This window comes from Schistocerca serialis, chromosome 1, assembly GCF_023864345.2.
Source record: "Schistocerca serialis cubense isolate TAMUIC-IGC-003099 chromosome 1, iqSchSeri2.2, whole genome shotgun sequence".
Classification (NCBI taxonomy): domain Eukaryota; kingdom Metazoa; phylum Arthropoda; class Insecta; order Orthoptera; family Acrididae; genus Schistocerca; species Schistocerca serialis.
The window spans coordinates 387075472-387093579 of NC_064638.1; the positions used below are offsets into that span (position 1 = coordinate 387075472).

General features: G+C 42.9%; 1 protein-coding gene across 3 annotated transcripts in view; it reads right to left on the reverse strand.

Annotated features, from left to right (window-relative positions):
• LOC126471059 (E3 ubiquitin-protein ligase sina-like) overlaps window positions 1–17730 on the reverse strand; it is a 40645-nt gene extending 22915 nt beyond the window's left edge. The window contains exons 1-2 of one of the 3 annotated variants that reach the window (XM_050099133.1): window positions 17503–17656; window positions 17319–17398 (exon numbers count right to left, since the gene is read on the reverse strand). Coding sequence is in view for 1 of the 3 variants with exons in the window: in XM_050099126.1 (XP_049955083.1) it covers window positions 17503–17592 (90 nt within the window). In the remaining 2 variants the exon portion in view is untranslated. Of the gene's footprint in view, window positions 1–17318; window positions 17399–17482 lie in introns of all 3 variants that reach the window. The other 2 variants (XM_050099142.1, XM_050099126.1) reach the window with 2 other exon arrangements.
• Between the last annotated feature and the right edge of the window lie 378 nt (window positions 17731–18108).

Here is an 18108-nt window from a genome sequence, read left to right on the forward strand (position 1 = left end):
ACCCTGACAGCCACAGCTTCAAGAGTAGTTTGAAGGGGCACAGGTTCACTACATACCGAGTTCAGGACACAGACACAAACTCCACCTGACACTCAATTATATTCTGCATGCTTCTTGTAATATCCCCTACAGCCACGGAGGGCAGGGGTCCACATAGCCGGGAACCAGATTTCCTGGAGGACAATACAGAAAGCAGGTTGGTCGGTTGGTTGGTTGGTTGGTTTGGGGTGTAAAGGGACCAAACTACAGGGTCATCAGTCCCTTTTTCCTGATGGAAGCAAGGCTCAAGGTACAAAAACACCCAACACCATCACCCAAAAAGAAAACGAATGGAACGAACAAAAAACGGGGAAAACATACACCACAGGAAAAGTAGAAGAAGGTATTAAAACCATAGATCATATGGTCCGGGTTGGCTGATCACAATAATAAAAGAGGATGAGCCAGTCACTTTGCAACATGTAAAATGTCCACCCTAAAAAGACAAGGCAAGATGAACACATGTATGGAAAAAGACGACCACCAAGACAAACAAATGTAAAGTAATTGCAACTGAGTTAAAATGGATGGAGGGTGGCAACCTCAGAGAGAAGGCTAAATGCCCACCCTTAGATGGTACGATAAAAATACCCCTCACGAATAAAATGTAAAAACTAAATCTGCTGTTGAAGCACTGTCACCCAACACCGAAGATAGGGTGCTGGGAAGGTTAAAAGTCCGCCACAGAGCGTCTAAAAGTGGGCAGTCCAGCAAGATGTGGACGATAGTCATATGTGTGCCACAGTGACACCGAGGTGGGTCCTCGTAATGGAGGAGATAGCCATGTGTTTGCCACGTATGGCCTATGCAGAGCCGGCAGAGAACCACCGAGTCCCTGTAAGAGGCCCGCATGGAGGTCTTCCACAGATTCGTAGTCTCCTTAATCGTACGCAGTATGATGTGTGTACTGAGATTATGCCACTCCGTCTCCCAAAGCTGAAACACCTTGCGGCATAATAATGATGGCAGGTCAGTAACAGGGATGCCGATCTCCAGAAGCGGTTTCCGTGTAGCCTGTTTGGCCAGCCTGTCGGCTAGTTCATTTCCTGGAAACTGACGTGGTCTGGGGTCCACTCAAACACCATGGAGCGACTGGACCATTCCAGGGTATAGATGGACTCCTTCATGGTTGCTACCAAACGATAGTGGGGGTAGCACTGGTTAATAGCTTGTCAGCTGCTCAAGGGGTCAGTACAGAGAAGAAACGACTCGCCAGGGCACGAGTGGAGCAAGAGAAATGGCTGCCAGCTCTGCGGTAGAAACACTGCAGCCATCTGGCAAGGAGTGCTGTTCAATATGTCCTCCATGAACATACGTGAAGCCAATGTGGCCATCAGCCATCGACTTGTCAGTATAAACCACTTCATGGTCCTGGTACATGTCAAGAATCGAGAGGAAGTGACAGCAGAGAGCTGCAGGGTTAAATTGATCCTTAGGACCATGTGAAAGGTCCAGGCGAAGCTTCGGCCTATGTGTACACCATGGATGTGTACGTGAATGTACCTCGAGTATAGGTGGTAAAGGCAAGGACTCCACTTCAGACAGAAGAAATCGGATGTGAACCACAATCTTAAGCCCAGACCTGGGCCGCTTACGCAGGAGATGAACCGCTGGGGATGGGAAAAGGAGACGGTAATTTGGATGATCACGAAAACTATGAATGTGTGCAACGTAACTGGCGAGCAGTTGTGCACACCTAACCTTCAACGGAGGGACTCCGGCCTCCACCAGGACGCTGGTCACCGGACTCGTCCTAAAAGGTCCTGTTGCCAGTTGAACGCCACAGTGGTGCACTGGGTCGAGTAAAAACAACACTGAGGGTGCCGCCGAACCATAAACCAGACTCCCATAGCCAAGGCTGGATTGAACAAGGGTTCTGTAGAGCAATCTGCACCCCAGTTACTGTTGCTCAGGCAGCGGAGGGCATTGAGGCACTTCAACTGACAAAGATAAGGAAGCCACGTCAGTTTGGCGTCAAAAATCCAGTCCTACGGATTGATATGTCTCCACTACAGTGAGTGGAGGGTCATTAAGGTAAAGTTCTGGTTCCGGATGAACAGTACAACACCGACAGAAGTGCATGACACACAACTTCGCAGCTGAAAACTGGAAGCTGTGGGATGGAGCCCATGACTGCACCTTGTGGTTGGCTCCCTGTAGGTGCCGCTCAGCAACACCAGTACTGGAGAAGCAGTACGAAATGCAGAATTCGTCTGCATACAGAGAAGGTGAGACTGACGGCCAGACAGATGCTGCTAGACTGGCCACTAAAAATAGAGATACACTCAATACAGAGCCCTGACGGACCCCATTCTCCTGGATATGGGGGGAACTATGTGAGGCACCAACTAGGACGTGGAAAGTACAGAGCGATAGGAAATTTTGGATAAAAATCGGGAGCGGGCCACAGAGACCCCACTCATATAACGTGCAAAAGATATGATGTCGCCAGGTCATGTTGTAAGCTTTTTGTAAATCAGAAAAGATGGCAAACAGGTGTTGGCATCTGGAAAAGGCTGTTCAGATGGCAAACTTGAGGGAAACTAGATTATCAATGGTACAGCGACCCTTGAGGAAACTGCCCTGGCATGGAGCCAGTAGGCCACGCGACTCCAGGACCCAACACAACTGCTGACTTACTGTACGTTCTAACACCTTACAAAGAACATTGGTGAGGCTGATGGGCCGATACCTATCCACATCAAGCGGGTTTTTACCGTGTTCGAGCACTGGAATGGTGATGCTCTCCCGTCTTGCAATGGAAAGACACTTGCACCAGATCCGGTTAAAGATGACAAGGACATGTCGCTTGTAGTCGGACGAGAGATTTTTGACCATCTGACTGTGGATCTGATCTTGCCCAGGAGCTGTGTCGGGACAATGTACAAGGATGCTGAGGAGCTCCCACTCTGTAAGTGAAGCATTATATGGTTCACTGTGACGTTCAGTGAACAAGAGGTCTTTCCTTTCCATCCTCCGTTTGAGGGTGCGAAATGCTGGGGGGAACATTCCTTGATGCCGAGGCTAGAATATAGTGCTAAGCAAAGTGCTCAGCAATTGCGTTTGCATCAGTAGATAACACACCATTGATGTTAATGCCAGTAACACTTATCGGGGTCTGGTACCCACAAACTCATCTGATCTTCGTCCAGACTTGGCAAGGTGACATACGGCACCCAATGGTCGAGACGTACCTCTCCCAACATGCCTGTTTCAGTCTTTTTATAAGCTGGAGAACGCAGGCACGGAGCCGTTTAAAAGCTATTAGGTGCTCTAGGGAAGGGAGCTGCTTACGTCACTGTAGAGCTCGACCACATCGATGGTACCACGTGGGGAACATTCTATGGTGACAACAGAGGTGAAATCTTCCCAGTCTGCCTTGTTTAAAGGTTTAAAGCCCACCTTGGTAGACGTCCGGGGAAATGTCACTGGGGGAGTGACAGGAAGATGGGAAAAAGGTCACTACCACACAAGTCATCGTGGGCTCTCCAGTGGACAGATGGGAAAAGTCCTGGGCTGTAGAGGGATTATTCAATGGCCAAGTAAGTGCCATGAGCTACACTGAAATGTGTGGGGGCCCCAGTATTTAAGAGGCAGAGGTTGAGTTGAAACAGGAAAGTGTCGACATCTCTACCTCGGCCAGTAAGCACAGTGCCACACCACAAGGGTTATGGGCGTTAAAATCTCCCAAAAGTAGGAAACGTTTAGGGAGTTGAACCAAGGCAGCCAATGCATTCAGGGATACCGCACCATCTGGAGGAAGATATACGTTGCAGACAGTTGTTTCCTGTGTCATCCTTATCCTGACACCCACAGCTTCAACACGGCTTTGGAGGGGGCACACGTTCACTGCATACTGAGTTCAGGACAGACACAAACTCCACCTGACACTCTATTATAGTCGCTACAGTTCTTGAAATATCCCGTATAGCCACAAAGGGCAGGGGTCTGCATTGCCAGGAACCAGGTTTCCTGGAGGGCAATGTAGAAAGAAGGTGTAAAGCTTAACAGTTGCCGTAGCTCAGCCCAGTGGTGGAAAAAACAACAGCAATTCCACTAGAGGATGACGTTATTGTGAGGCTGGTACGGCATGAAGCACGCAAGGAGGCAGGTTACGCAACAGGGTCACCTGCTGCCATCGATTGAGTATCTGTATCCATTCCTATTGTGGATGAGGCATCAGTGAGATCCAGGTCCTCAGGGACACTGAGATCTCCACCTCATCTGCAGGTGCAGAACTGGTAGGGAGTGTCGTGTTGGGGCTACTGGAGGGTCCTTTTTCTTAGTAGACTTATTTCTTTTCTTGCCCCCTCACATCTCTTTAGGGGCTTGCTGGGAGGACTTCTCCGAAGTAGCTTCGGGCTTCAGGCACGGAGGAAGACAGTGAAGCTCTTAATCCAGCAGCTTCTGGCTCCTTTAGCCACTGGCGAGTGTCTGCTGTGGCATTAATGGAGACCTTGGGAGAGAGGATCCCAAGGGACCCCCTTCTGCATGAGAGGAGCCCAAGGAGGCCATTGCTTCTCTGGCTGAGGAGGGGAGGGGGGGGGGGGGGGGACCGATGTCCCTGCGTTTGGGGGGGGCCATTGCTCCCGAAGTATGTACTTTGGGAGCCATGGAAGGAGATTTGCCCCCTACCACAAGGGGACAGATGTATTCCAGAGGGCCCACTGTTCGTGGCACAGAGTGTGGTACAACTGGTACTTGTGATGGTGATGGTAAAGTAGCTGCTGCATATATGGTCACCAACCGAATGGGGTGTACTCATCCAAATTTACGTTTAGCCTCTTGGTAGATCAACCAGTCCAGGGTCTTGTACTCCATGATTTTACAATCCTTTTAGAGTACTGTGCAGTCTGGCGAGCAGGGGGAGTGCTGCTCTCCGCAGTTGATAGACGTGAGAGGAGGCGCACAGGGAGTATGTGGATGAAGTGGACGTCTTCAGTCTCGACATGTGGCATTGGAAGTGCTGCAGGAAGACATGTGCCCGAATTTCCAGCACTTGAAACACCACACAGAGGGGAGGGACATATGGTTTAACGTCACAGCGGTAAACCATCACCTTGACCTTTTCAGTCAACGAATCACCCTCAAAGGCAAAGATGAGGGCACCAGTAGCAACCCTGTTGTCTCTGAGTCCCTTGTAAACACACCAGATGACATGAACACCCCGCCATTCTTGATTGGCTTGGAGCTCATCGTCAGACTGCAAGAGCATGTTGTGATGGAAAATAATCCCCTGGACCATGTTGAGGCTTTTATGGGGAGTGACAAAAACAGGAATACCACCCAGCCGGTCACAAGCGAGTAACACCTGAGACTGGGCTGGGGATGCTGTCCGAATCAAGACTGCACCGCTTCTCACCTTGGACAGTGCTGTCACTTCCCCAAACTTACCCTCAAGATGTTTAATGAAAAATTGAGGCTTCATAATGGTTCTAATGGCTCTGAAGCACTGTGGGACTTAACATCTGAGGTCATCAAATCCCCTAGAACTTAGAACTACTTAAACCTAACTAACCTAAGGACATCACACACATCCATGCCCGAGGCAGGATTCGAACCTGCTGATGGACTGAAGCGCCTAGAACTGCTCGGCCACCACGGCCGGCGAGGCTTCATAGGTAAAAAGGAGTCCCCACCAGTTCTGCTACAGACAAAAAACCAAGGCGAATGTGGTGCTCTCCGTTCTGTAGCCCTACCACGAAATGGGTAAATGACAGCCCCACTACAATGGACTGGCTACCGTGCTGGATATTGGGCACAGAGAAATCCAATACTGCCTTGGGGGCGAAAGAGGACAAGAGACAACATAAGAAGATGACATACCCCGGGAAGTGTCCTCGCCCAAATAGTTGAATTGCAGGTGAAGATTCAAACCATGACAAGAGGTTCAGGACACTGAATCTAAGGGTACTATGGGTAACTCATGCACCACATAAGGCATCCTTCCCATATGGCCAGCACTTCTGTAGAATTTGGAAAGTGGCAAGTTGAACCATAAAATGGGACCTGAACTTATAGGGCCAAATAGTGTGAGACTCCTTTGTCACCTCTTACAACAGGCATGGATACCTCGGGCCTATTCTAACCTCTGGACTCACAGGGGGACAGAAAGCAGGTGTAAAGCTTAACAGTTGTTGTAGCTCAGCCAGGTGGTGGAAGAAATCGTTGCAATTCCACTGGAGGATGACATTATTGTGAGGCTGAGAAGGCATGAAGCACGCAAAGAGGCATGTCACGCCTCAGGGTCACCTGCTGCCGCCGACTGAGTATTTGTATCCATTCCTATTGCGGATGAGACATCAGTGACATCCAGGCCCACAGGAGATGCTAAGATCTCCACCTCATCCTCAGATGCAGAAGTGGTAGGGAGTGGCAGTGTTGGGACCACTGGAAGACCTTGTTTCCTACCAGTCTTCTTCTTGGTTTGCTTGCCCTCTTGCTTCTCTTTAGGGACTTGCTGGGAGGACTGCTCTGAAGTAGCTTCAGGCATGGAGGAAGACCGTGGAGCTCTTCGTCCAGCAGCTCTTGGCTCTTTTAGCCACTGGCGTGTGTCCGCTGTGGCATTAGTAGATACCTTGGAAGAAAGTGTCCCAAGGGACCCCTTCCGCACGAGGAGCGGAGGACACTGTTGCTTTTCCAGCTGGGGAGAGGGAACTGATGTCCCCTGCATTTGGGGGGTGGGGGTGGGGGGGGACATTGCTCCCAAAGTAGGTGCTTTGGGGGCAGTGGAAGGAGATTTCCCCCTACCAACAAGGGGCGAATGTATTCTGGCAGCCCGGAGGGCCCACTGTTCATGGCACAGAGTGGGGAACTACTGGCACTTGTGATGGTGATGTGGAAGTAGCTGCAGATCATATGTGGACGTTAACTGAATGGGGTGTAATCGTTCAAATTTACACCTAGCCTCTTACGTCTTGTACTCCATGATTTTCCACTCCTTTTGGAGTACTGTGCAGTCTGGCGAGCAGGGGGAGTGCCGCTCTCCACAGTTGATACAAGTTGGAGGTGGTGCACACGAAGTATCTGGGTGCAATGGACGTCTGCAGTCTCGAAATGTGGCGTTGGAAGTGCAGCGGGAAGACGTGCCCGAAATTCCAGCACTTAAAGCACCACATAGGGGAAGGGATGTATGGTTTAATGTCATAGCAATAAACCATCACCTTGACATTTTCAGGCAATGAATCACCCTCAAAGGCAAAGATGACGGCACCAATAGCAACCCTGTTGTCTTTAGGTCCCCTGTAAACGCACCGGATGAAGTGAACACCCTGCCATTTCTTGATTGGCAGTGAGCTTGTCATCAGACTACAAGAGGAGGTCACAATGAAAAATAATCCCCTGGACCATGCTGGGGCTTTTATGGGAAGTGACAGAAACAAGAATATCACCCAACCGGTCACAGGTGAGTAAAGCCCAGGATTGGGCTGGGGATGCTGCCTGAATCAAGACTGCACAGTTTCTCACCTTGGACAGCACTGTCACTTCCCCAAACTTATCCTCAAGATGTTCAATGAAAAACTGAGGCTTCATAGACAGAAAGGAGTCCCCATCCCTTCTGTTACAGACTAAATACAGAGGTGAATATAGCTCTCTTCTTTCTGTAGCCCTACGTTCCTTCCCATCTTGCCTTTCTTAGAGATTGATGGTGCCGTGCGGTCACCCGAGAGAGATGACTTGGTCCACTTCACTGCACGTCATCCGCCCTGATGCCACCCACTACGATCAGGGGCTCCCCCCATGGGCACCACCCAGCAACTGCAAAGAGAGATGACTTGGTCCACTTCACTGCACGTCATCCGCCCTGATGCCACCCACTACGATCAGGGGCTCTCCCCATGGGCACCACCCAGCCACTGCAAAGGCCACCTGGCATGATGGTTCATCATTTATTCATCACTGTCTCAACATACAAACATTACAAAATGGTTGGACAGTGTCTTGTTGACATAACAGAAAATCCACTTAGGCAGCTTTCTTTGAAGGGACGTCCTATTATATAAACTAATCCACACTAGAAAGCTGTCATATGACTGCAGATCTTTAGCTGCTTAACATCAGCAAGATCACATAAGGTAACCGTGAGGAATCGGGTAACACTGATGTGCCTAACTACATGCCATACTCTCTGTGTAGATTATATAGTATTTCCTCATACAGCAGATTTCCAATTAGTTTATATGCACAGAACTGGCCAGATGTGCATGAATGTATCCAAGGAGCAGAAAAGAGGTAATGATTTGACTGACTGGATTTTCTTTAGTCTCTTGCACAACAGTTTTAAGTGGTGGTAAGTAAAGTTAGTATACCTTTACTTGCTTATGCAGCACTCCAAATGCCCTCTTGGTGGAGGACAAAACCTCTCAGCACATAATCATCAATAATTGGAAAAAGTCTGTCTTGTCAGCAAATGCAGAAATGTCTTCTTTGCGCCAAGAGCTTGTTTTTTCATATGAGTTCTAAACCAGTTTAGGACCAACTGTAACGTAAAACTGTGTTAATGGTGTTTTATTTATTGTCTTGTTATGGCAGAGGAGTGGCAATGGCCTTGCTGCAGTGGATACACCGGTTCCCGTCAGATCACCGAAGTTAAATGCTGTCGGGCGTGGCCGGCTCTTGGATGGGTGACCATCCGGGCCGCCAATTGCTGTTACCATTTTTCGAGGTGCACTCAGCCTCGTGATGCCAACTGAGGAGCTACTCGACCGAACAGTATCAGCTGTGGTCAAAGAAAACCATCATAATGACCGTGAGAGCAGCATGCTGACCACATGCCCCTCCTATCCGCATCCTCAGCTGAGGATGACATGGCGGTTGGGTGGTCCCGATGTGCCACTTGTGGCCTGAAGACGGAGTACTGCTGCTATGGTAGAGGACCTCCAACAACTGGGGAAGCTACTGAAGACAAAATTCAAAAAATTGTCATACCAAGGAAGGAGCATTGTTGGGCTGCAAGCTCAGATAGTACAAAGATTGGGAAGGAAATCAGCCAAATCCTAGTCAAAAGAAATAATGCTGGCACTTGCCATGAGCTATTTCTGGAAACCCTGGAGAACTTAAATTTGCATAGAAGCATGGAGATTTAAACAATAATCTTCCTGAATGTCCACTGTGCTACCATTCCATCACCTTGCTAGATTTTCGGTTATTACTTTGTCACTGGCTTTCCCCGTCAGTGGGGACAGATATTAAAATCTAGATGGTAAGATACTGACTATGGCAACGTATTTTCTTGAAAAACTATGACATGAAATGGATGTGTTACTACTGTACTCATAGGCAAGTAATGAGTGAGCACCAGGCTTAACAGAAGTGACATTCCTGGTAAATCCATTACCGGAGTGATGATTCTGGCATTTGTGTTACATGACTCATGCAGAAACACAATGGGAAACATAAATCATGATGGTCAGCTGCATTGTGAACCTGGTTCTTCCCAAACATGGGTCTAGTGCCTAAATCTTTTTACCATCGCATGAGGGGCTGAGGGATAACATGAAGACATGCATGTGGCATTGGTGCAAGTTTACAGGCATGTGATCAGTTTCCTGCACATACTGGAGGGAGTGCAAGGGACATAGCAGCATGTTCGTGGTCCAGGAGTCCATAGTGTGCAGTGATGCAGTGTAAAATTTCGTTTTATAAGTTATTAGGTGCAAATTGTCTGTAAATCAAAGAACACTGTGCAACAGGGAGCAACCAAATCAGGCAATACAGTTGTAGATACCGACTTTATATTCGGGAGGGTGGACTTTGCTCTGTCCGGTCATCTTGGTTTAGGTTTCTCTAAATGATTTAAGGCAAACGGAGGGATAGTTCCTTCAGCAAAGCCTAAGCTGACCACCTGGCCTATCTATATACAAACATATTTATATCTAAAAATAAAGATGCTGTAACTTGCCAAACAAAAGCGTTGGTATGTTGATAGGAGACAATAAAAAACATACAAACACACACACAAATTTCAAGCTTTCACAACCCAAGGTTGCTTCATCAGGAAAGAGGGAAGGAGAGGGAAAGACGAGATGATGTGGGTTTTAAGGGAGAGGGTAAGGAGTCATTCCAATCCCGGGAGTGGAAAGACTTACCTTAGGGGGAAGAATAAAGACAGGTATACACTCGCGCGCGCGCGCACACACACACACACACACACACACACACACACACACACACACACACACACACACACACACACACACACACACACATATCCATCTGCACATATACAGACACTAGCAGACATATATGTGTCTGTATATGTGCGGATGGATGTGTGTGTGTGTGCGCGAGTGTATACCTGTCTTTTTTTTTCCCCCTAAGGTAAGTCTTTCCACTCCCGGGATTAGAATGACTCCTTACCCTCTCCCTTAAAACCCACATCCTTTTGTCTTTTCCTCTTTCCTGATGAAGCAACCTTGGGTTGTGAAAGCTCAAAATTTGTGTGTGTGTTTGTGTGTTTTTTATTGTCTCCTATCAACATACCAATGCTTTCGTTTGGTAAGTTACACCATCTTTATCTTTAGATATATTTTTCCCATGTGGAATGTTTCCCTCTATTATATACAAACATATTTACATATTCTGTGTGCGTGTATATTTTGAGCTATTTATTTTCACTGTATTACAATGAAAAATAATTTATCATTGTGAGATGATCCCTGGATGAGCACATGAATCAAATCAAATGTATTTCTTTGGGCTCAGCATAACATACCTTAGAGCTACAAAATGTCCTCTTGTTCGGGACAAATAAAAAGTTCTTACTGTACACCAATTTACCACAACAGATAATCTTAGCGTATTTTGAATTGCTAAATTGTGAGTGTGCATCACTTTTCACAAGTTGTTTGTCTTGTTCATGAAAACAAGACATTGCATAATTCTAATATTTAAAACATTACAAAAGATTGGAACAGCAGGGGTGTGCTGTCAGATGAGTAAAATCAACTTTCATATGTCCTGGCAGAATGAGTGATTTGAAAGTAAGTACAAGAAAAGCTGCCTGTTTCTTTCCCCATCTACTCCTACAATCCAGTTCAAATTACAAGTAACTCTTTTTTGACAATATTCAACATGTTGCATACATTACTCTACCCATGAATCATTTTTGCAAATCCTTTGCATATGACAATACTGTTAACAACATTTAGTGTGTTGAGACTTCTGGACAGTAATTAGATGTTACATCAGTCTATCACGTTTTGAAAGAATGTTCCATTGATGCAAGTAGCAGTCTATGGAAGCAGCTCTGGTTTTCTGTCTTAGACTAATACAAGTAAAATGTGTCAGATAGTTTCACAGTCATCCCCCCCCCCCCCATTATAATACACACATTCAAATCACTTAAGCCAAAAGCCTCAGTCTATGAAATGCACAACATTCCACTGTCTTGAATAGTCTCCCCAACTGTTTCACAATTCTTTGGTGTCGTGTACTGCAACTGAACATCCCTTTGCTATACAACTGAACATCACTTTCCTATAAAGTACAGTGAACGGCACAGCTCAGTACTTACGGCATATTTTCCATACAACTTCAGATTTCGTGACTGCTTTATGGGTTTGATTAATTTATTTCATTGTTTTCATGGGTATTAACATCCCTGGATCTTTCAGCTTGACACATCTTGAACCAGTCCTGAAAGACTGGCCTAATTGGTGAAGGTGAATGTTTGCAACCTGCATGAAATCTTTGTGTGAATCCCCATCTTGAAATAATTTTCAGTCATTGTTACAAATGAATGTTTCACCTGGACAAGAATCCATATGAAGAGCATATAACTCATTTTTTTCCTTCAGTGAATTTTACAGAGATGTGCACTCATATTTGATATCTGAATGACTGAGCCATGATTCCCACTGCCAAAACACACACAGTATTTAACTGTCATACTCAACAGTTGTTACTAAAGCATGCCCCCTAGTTTACAGTATTAGAGGATTGGTGGTACTGACCAGCCCTAAGTGGAAAAACCTTTGATTTGCCAAGTCTGAACTCAGGTATGAGTCTCTGAGGTGCTTGCTATTTGGCAAAAGCAGTTTATTAAATTCTACAGGTGTAGATAGCGTCACTCCTCAGAAACTTTGGCAAATACTGACCACATCCTTTTCTCAAGCAACCAACCAGTGATGAATGTATTGTGAATATAACACAATACTTCACTAGCCATGATCAAAATGCGTGTATCAATGATTGCTGATACAGGAAGGTAGCCAAAACACAAGCAGTAACTTGTAATCTGCATGTTATTGACACACCTGCCCACCTATTGGAGAAAAACTGCAACTTTCAAAGTGTTTTCATACTGATCTGGTCACACAGTCTCTTTTGTTACTAGGTTCCTCTCTACTGTCTTTGCTTAGTTTTTCTTCCTTATTTCTGTTCTGTATTTCACTTTTTGTGCCATCAACTTTGAGATTGCTAATATTACTTATTTCTATGACAATCAGTACTGCAGTTTGATTTTTCAATGCTCTTATTAAATAAAGCAGAGCATTACATAAATTAAAAGACATAAAGTATAGTTGAGAAAAAAGTTGAGATGTTCTGTGAGAAAAATTGAAACAGACAGAATTATGCATGATACTCCTCAATTTGTTAAACTACAGACCTACCTTGCCACAATGATATTTTATTATTTATTATTTTTCTAATTTATCATTGAATCCCTGCACAATTCCTTATATTCCCATATAATCCTGGATACCTCTTTCTTGGTATGAATGATGAAAATAACCATGAGCAGTTAAGGCATCAAGACAGCAAACATGATTGGGAAACAAAACTAAAGTTGCACTGGAAGAACCTGATGTATGATAAAGTTCATAACATACACACAATATTTCTAAAATCTTGCTGTTTTGCAGTACAACTTTCCTGAATTTACCTCATCATTTCATTTATTTATTCTAAAATATGTTAAACAAGGAGCAAATATTAGCCTTCATTTTGTATTTACATTAACTGTCTTTGCCAACTCACAACTAAACCGCAATCTTACAATCCAACCTAGACCTTGAACAGTACAGATAAATGTACCACAACCAAGATAATGAAGGGTGTTGGGGACACTATCACAAACCAGTGACAACATGCAAATTTTCATCTTCACAACATTTGTATTTTCTTTTCACTTTTTATAATGGTTTAGATATCATTTCTTTGATGATGGTGCCCTTAGCACTGGGGTCATTCCATGCCAAACTGAGCCTGAGGCTTATTTTTTGAAAAAATGCCAAGTTTAACAATGTTATAGTTTTTCGAATCTACAAAAGTTAAATTTTACTGTCCTGAAAAAATTATAAAAATTACATAAATAGCTGAGGAAATATAGTTAAACAAAGTTGGCGATTCTACAGATGAGGATGAAAAACAAAAGGTTTGCTTTCTGTGTTGGCAGCTGTTTAAATTTGGGTTGCAGCGATTGTTGATGTTTTAATTGTTAAATTTCAAGAGCAGAATCTTATCTTTCTGACAAACTTCAGTTTTTAAAGAAGGGTAAGTTATTAAGTATGCAGCTAATTCACAAAAGTTACTATGTATTTACTGTCCCACCCGTGACAAAAAACATGAAAAAGTTTACCTTCTAACTCAGCAACTATAGTAATTCTATATATTTTAGGTTAGAAGTAAGAAAAATAAATAAAAACATCCAATGAGCCCTAAGGCACCTTCTAAGTTGTGAACGATCATTTATAAATGTTAAAAGAAATTGTGTCCCACCCATGACAGTTTTTTGGATGTTACTCAAATCTAAATCATTTAACACTTCTTGTTATTGTTAAGTTAAATTGGTTGATATAACAAGTGCTTTGATGGTTTACACAAAATAAAAACTTACTGTTTATTCAGAAAATGGGGAAAACAACATCAGCAGAGCATATGAGAAAACTTCGAGAAAAACTGAAGAAAGATACCAGCAAGTACAATGTCCATAAAGAAAAAGAAAGAGAGCGGAACAAAAGAAGAAAGGAAAATTTGAAGATGAGGGTATCCTCCAGCGAAAAATCTTTATTGGAATATCGAAAGAAGGAAGCTGAAAGAAAAAGAAAGTACAGACAAACTAAAATCAGTATTAATTGAAGATCAGTCTGAGACCTGTATTTCCCAGTTAGGATCATATAAACGTCCTCAGTCCCTTGGCAAAGCTGTTTCTCGGGTAAAGAAGGTGCTTCCCTCAAGCCCCTAAAAAAAAAAAAAAAAAAAAAAAAAATCAGCAGTAATAAAAAAAAGCTTGTAAATGAAACCTTACCTAAAAATGTAGTAAAGCAGATTTTCCCAGTAGTGAAGAAAACATCTCGTAAACTTACAGGTGATAATCTGCTCAAAATACAAAATTTTTTCACAAATGATGAAATCAGCAGGCAGACACCTGGTATAAAGGATGTGAAGTCTATTGTAGACCTTGAAACTGGGAAAAGAGTAAGCTTGCAGAAACGTCACATGAGTATGACAGTTAAGGAAGCATTTTTTTCTTTTTACGCAAGACAATCCAGATATTGATATCAAGATTTCAAAAGTCTACGAGTTGCGGCCTAAAAATGTTGTTCTAACGTCACTAATGCCTCACAATGTATGTGTGTGTGTGCAGATATCATGCTAACTTCAACTTCATCATTGAAGCCATTCACAAAGAAATAGCTACTCACACTCACCTTATGAATCTTGTTTGCTGTGATGTAGAAAGTGAAATATGTGTGACAAGTCAGTGCAAGAAATGCATCATGAATTTGCACACATTAAAGATGGAAGTTTGATTTGTGTGACATAATATCTTAGAGAAAATGGACCGAACATGAGTGTCACCCTAAACAGACTACTACCAGTGGAACAATTTGTGAAGCTCTCTCTGAACTTCAGTCTCAACTAAAAACATTCAAAGAGCACTTCTTTGTCAAAAGGATGCAATCTCGAGCTTTCAAGACTGTGAAGGCATCAGTTAGTGATGATGAAGTGATATTGCAAATAGATTTTGCAGAAAACTATGTAGCACTGGCACAAGATGAGATACAAAGTGCCCACTGGAGTCATACACAGATTACAGTGGTCACTATTTGTGTTTGGATGAAAACAGGGCTACAGTCATTTGCAACTGTGAGCGAACAACTGTGCCATGACAAGTATTCAGTTTATGCATGTTTGAAGATTATAATAAGTAAGCTGAAACAAGAGCTTCCCAATTTGACCTCGATACAAATTTTTTCTGATGGTTGCGCAGGTCAATTTAAGAACAAATTCACCATTTCTAACCTCTGCTACATGATACAAGACTTTGGAGTGTCTGGAGAATGGTTTTTCTTTCCAACAGCACATGGGATATGTGCAGTGGATGGCATTGGAGCTGTAACAAAAAGGGCTGTTTGAAATGAAGTTAAGCAAAGAAAAGTCGTCATCAGCAATGCACAGGAATTTTTAGACTGTGCCAAATCATCTGCTTCTGGAATAAACTTTCTTCTTCTGACAAAATATCATATTGACGAAAACAGAGACCTTCTGGATGGATGCTGGAAAGCTGTTAAAAAAATAAAAAGATATTCGCAGCAAGCATTACTTCAACGGTTACAATACCTGTAACCCAGTATGTGGTAGAACTTTTCTAAAATCAGATTTAGAGAAAGTTGAGGTTTTTCCACTTTCACCCAACATATATTCACTAATCTACAGATTCTGAGATGAGTGATGAGGAATCATATCCTGATATCCTGTTGACACCCAATTCCCAAGAAGTTACAGGTTCAGAACCAGCTGCGGAACAAATCATGCCAGAAACATTTATTTTAGTTGAGTTCCAAACTGCAAGAAAGAAATCTACTACATACAGATATGCTGCAATTGCACAGAGACGTGTAGAAGACAATGGGGAAATACAGATTATGTGTATGCGATCTGTTGGGGACTCAGCAAAGGTATTTAAAGCTGACGAGCAGGATGTATCCTACATAGAGTTTAAACAAGTTATTGCTATTCTCCCGAATCCAAATGTCAAACATGTTAGGGACACCTTATATTATGAGTTTCCCGGCAATTTAGACATTTTCGAAAGTGGGTGAGAGGACAAGTGTATATTTTTTCGAAGTGGTACATTCTTCAAGTGAAATAATTAAGTACTCAGAACTGTCAACTAATACTGTACCAAAATTTATATTATTTATAAGCAACAAAAATGTTCTACAAAGTTATTAAAGTGCCCTCTAAGTATATGTTACCTACTGATTCATAGCTAACCGACATAATAAAATCAGTTTAAATAAAAAAAAAAAAAAAAAAAAAACAGATTGCACTTCGCATGAGTACCACCCATGACAATTCCTTGTCCCACCCGTGACAGTCTTTGATTGCAATTATTGTAAGTAAGTATTACTAATCAAATATTTATTGATATTATCTTATATAGAGAATGGTTTTATTAATGTGAATTCTATATTTTCAAAAGAAAATAAGTGCATAAATCACAGAATTCTTCTAAAATGTTGGTGGTTATTCAATGCTACGTCTATTTGCTGTCCCACCCGTGACAAAGTTTTAAAGATGAATAACAGCTCAATTTGTAAACTTCTGACATTCAGATTTAAAGGGAAGGTAAAACAATTATTTGTAAGGCAACCAGTCAATCTTTATTTTATTTCTATTTATACTTTATGTTATATCAGCAACTGACTGTTGAAAAACGTAGTGCAACTGTCCCATCCGTGACAATGGAATCCCCCAGTGGTAATCGAAAAGGCACATAATTACACTGAATCAAGGAACTTCTGCCCATATACATCATCACTATAACTTAAACATTACCGATGGCTATCTATGTGATGATGGCTATCTATGTGATAAGAACAAACAAAAGAAACTACCTCAATTGTTTAGCAAAAATGCTATGGGTATATTTAGTAGACCATTACTTTAGTAGCAGAATTTTGAAAGCATGGGAAATACATGGGACTTCATACAATAGTGTAAAATATCTGTTACGGAAAAGACAAAAATCATTTATTTACTTCAATTTTACTGTTAAATTTTCGGCACTTTATATGTGTGACTCGAGTTGCACTAAATTTGTCTGAGTAACTAACAAATAAAGGATGCAGCTTCTTCTGTTTTACAACATAAAAAAAGTATGGATCGGAATCCAAATCGTGGAAACTAACGGCAACTATTATAAACTTAAACGGCTTCTAGATACTGCATCTGTGTTGTCTGTGAGACTCAATGCATGTCCGGTTATCAAAAATGTCACAGATAGATGTCAGCAACATTCGTTATATCACTACGACTAAATATCATACCGAATATTTCCAGCTTAGCACCGGACCCTGATACCAAGATCCGATTCAAGTAGTCGGAATTGCGACTATCAGGCTGTCTCCTGAAAGCAGATTAACACACTGAATGGTTCTACGAAACGCAAACATAAATGTTATAAATTTGTTTCCGCGTAACAATACCATACGTTTCGTATTTACTATTTACCAAGCTACTCCCAGATATTAAATGACGTAGTGGCTTCGCGCTCTTATCTTTCTGAAACTGATTCGCATACTTCAATCTTTGAAGTATCATCAGAGCATTGTGCCTTCGTTTCTTCTGTTACCCTCAAGAATTTCTTTTATGAGAGCACTGATGTATATTTCAACAATTACAAATACCCTTGACAACAAATTAAGTTGTCACGTCCCGGCTTTCGCAGTTTGACCAATGCATACATCGAATACCACATACTTCCAAAATACGTGTCGAAATTTATTACCACAACAGCACCGTCAGATTCGAAGCACTGACAAAATTCGAGAAGTTTTTGACCAAGTGTGAAAAATTAAAAACTTAGTTGGGGACGGTGTTAAGCTGGGTTCATACACGCAAGTAATGTGGCGCCACAACTTTTGGCTTTCCGTAGTGGCATTGTGAGCTGCCTATCATACAGGACACCACATATTCTGTATATTTGCGCAGCTTTCAATATGATGTCTATTGAAATCATATGGATGGGTATGAATATTCTAGTGCCGGTTATGACATTAGAGCTGTGACAAATGTTAAATACAAGGAAAAATAGATTTCGCACAGAGATAAATCAGG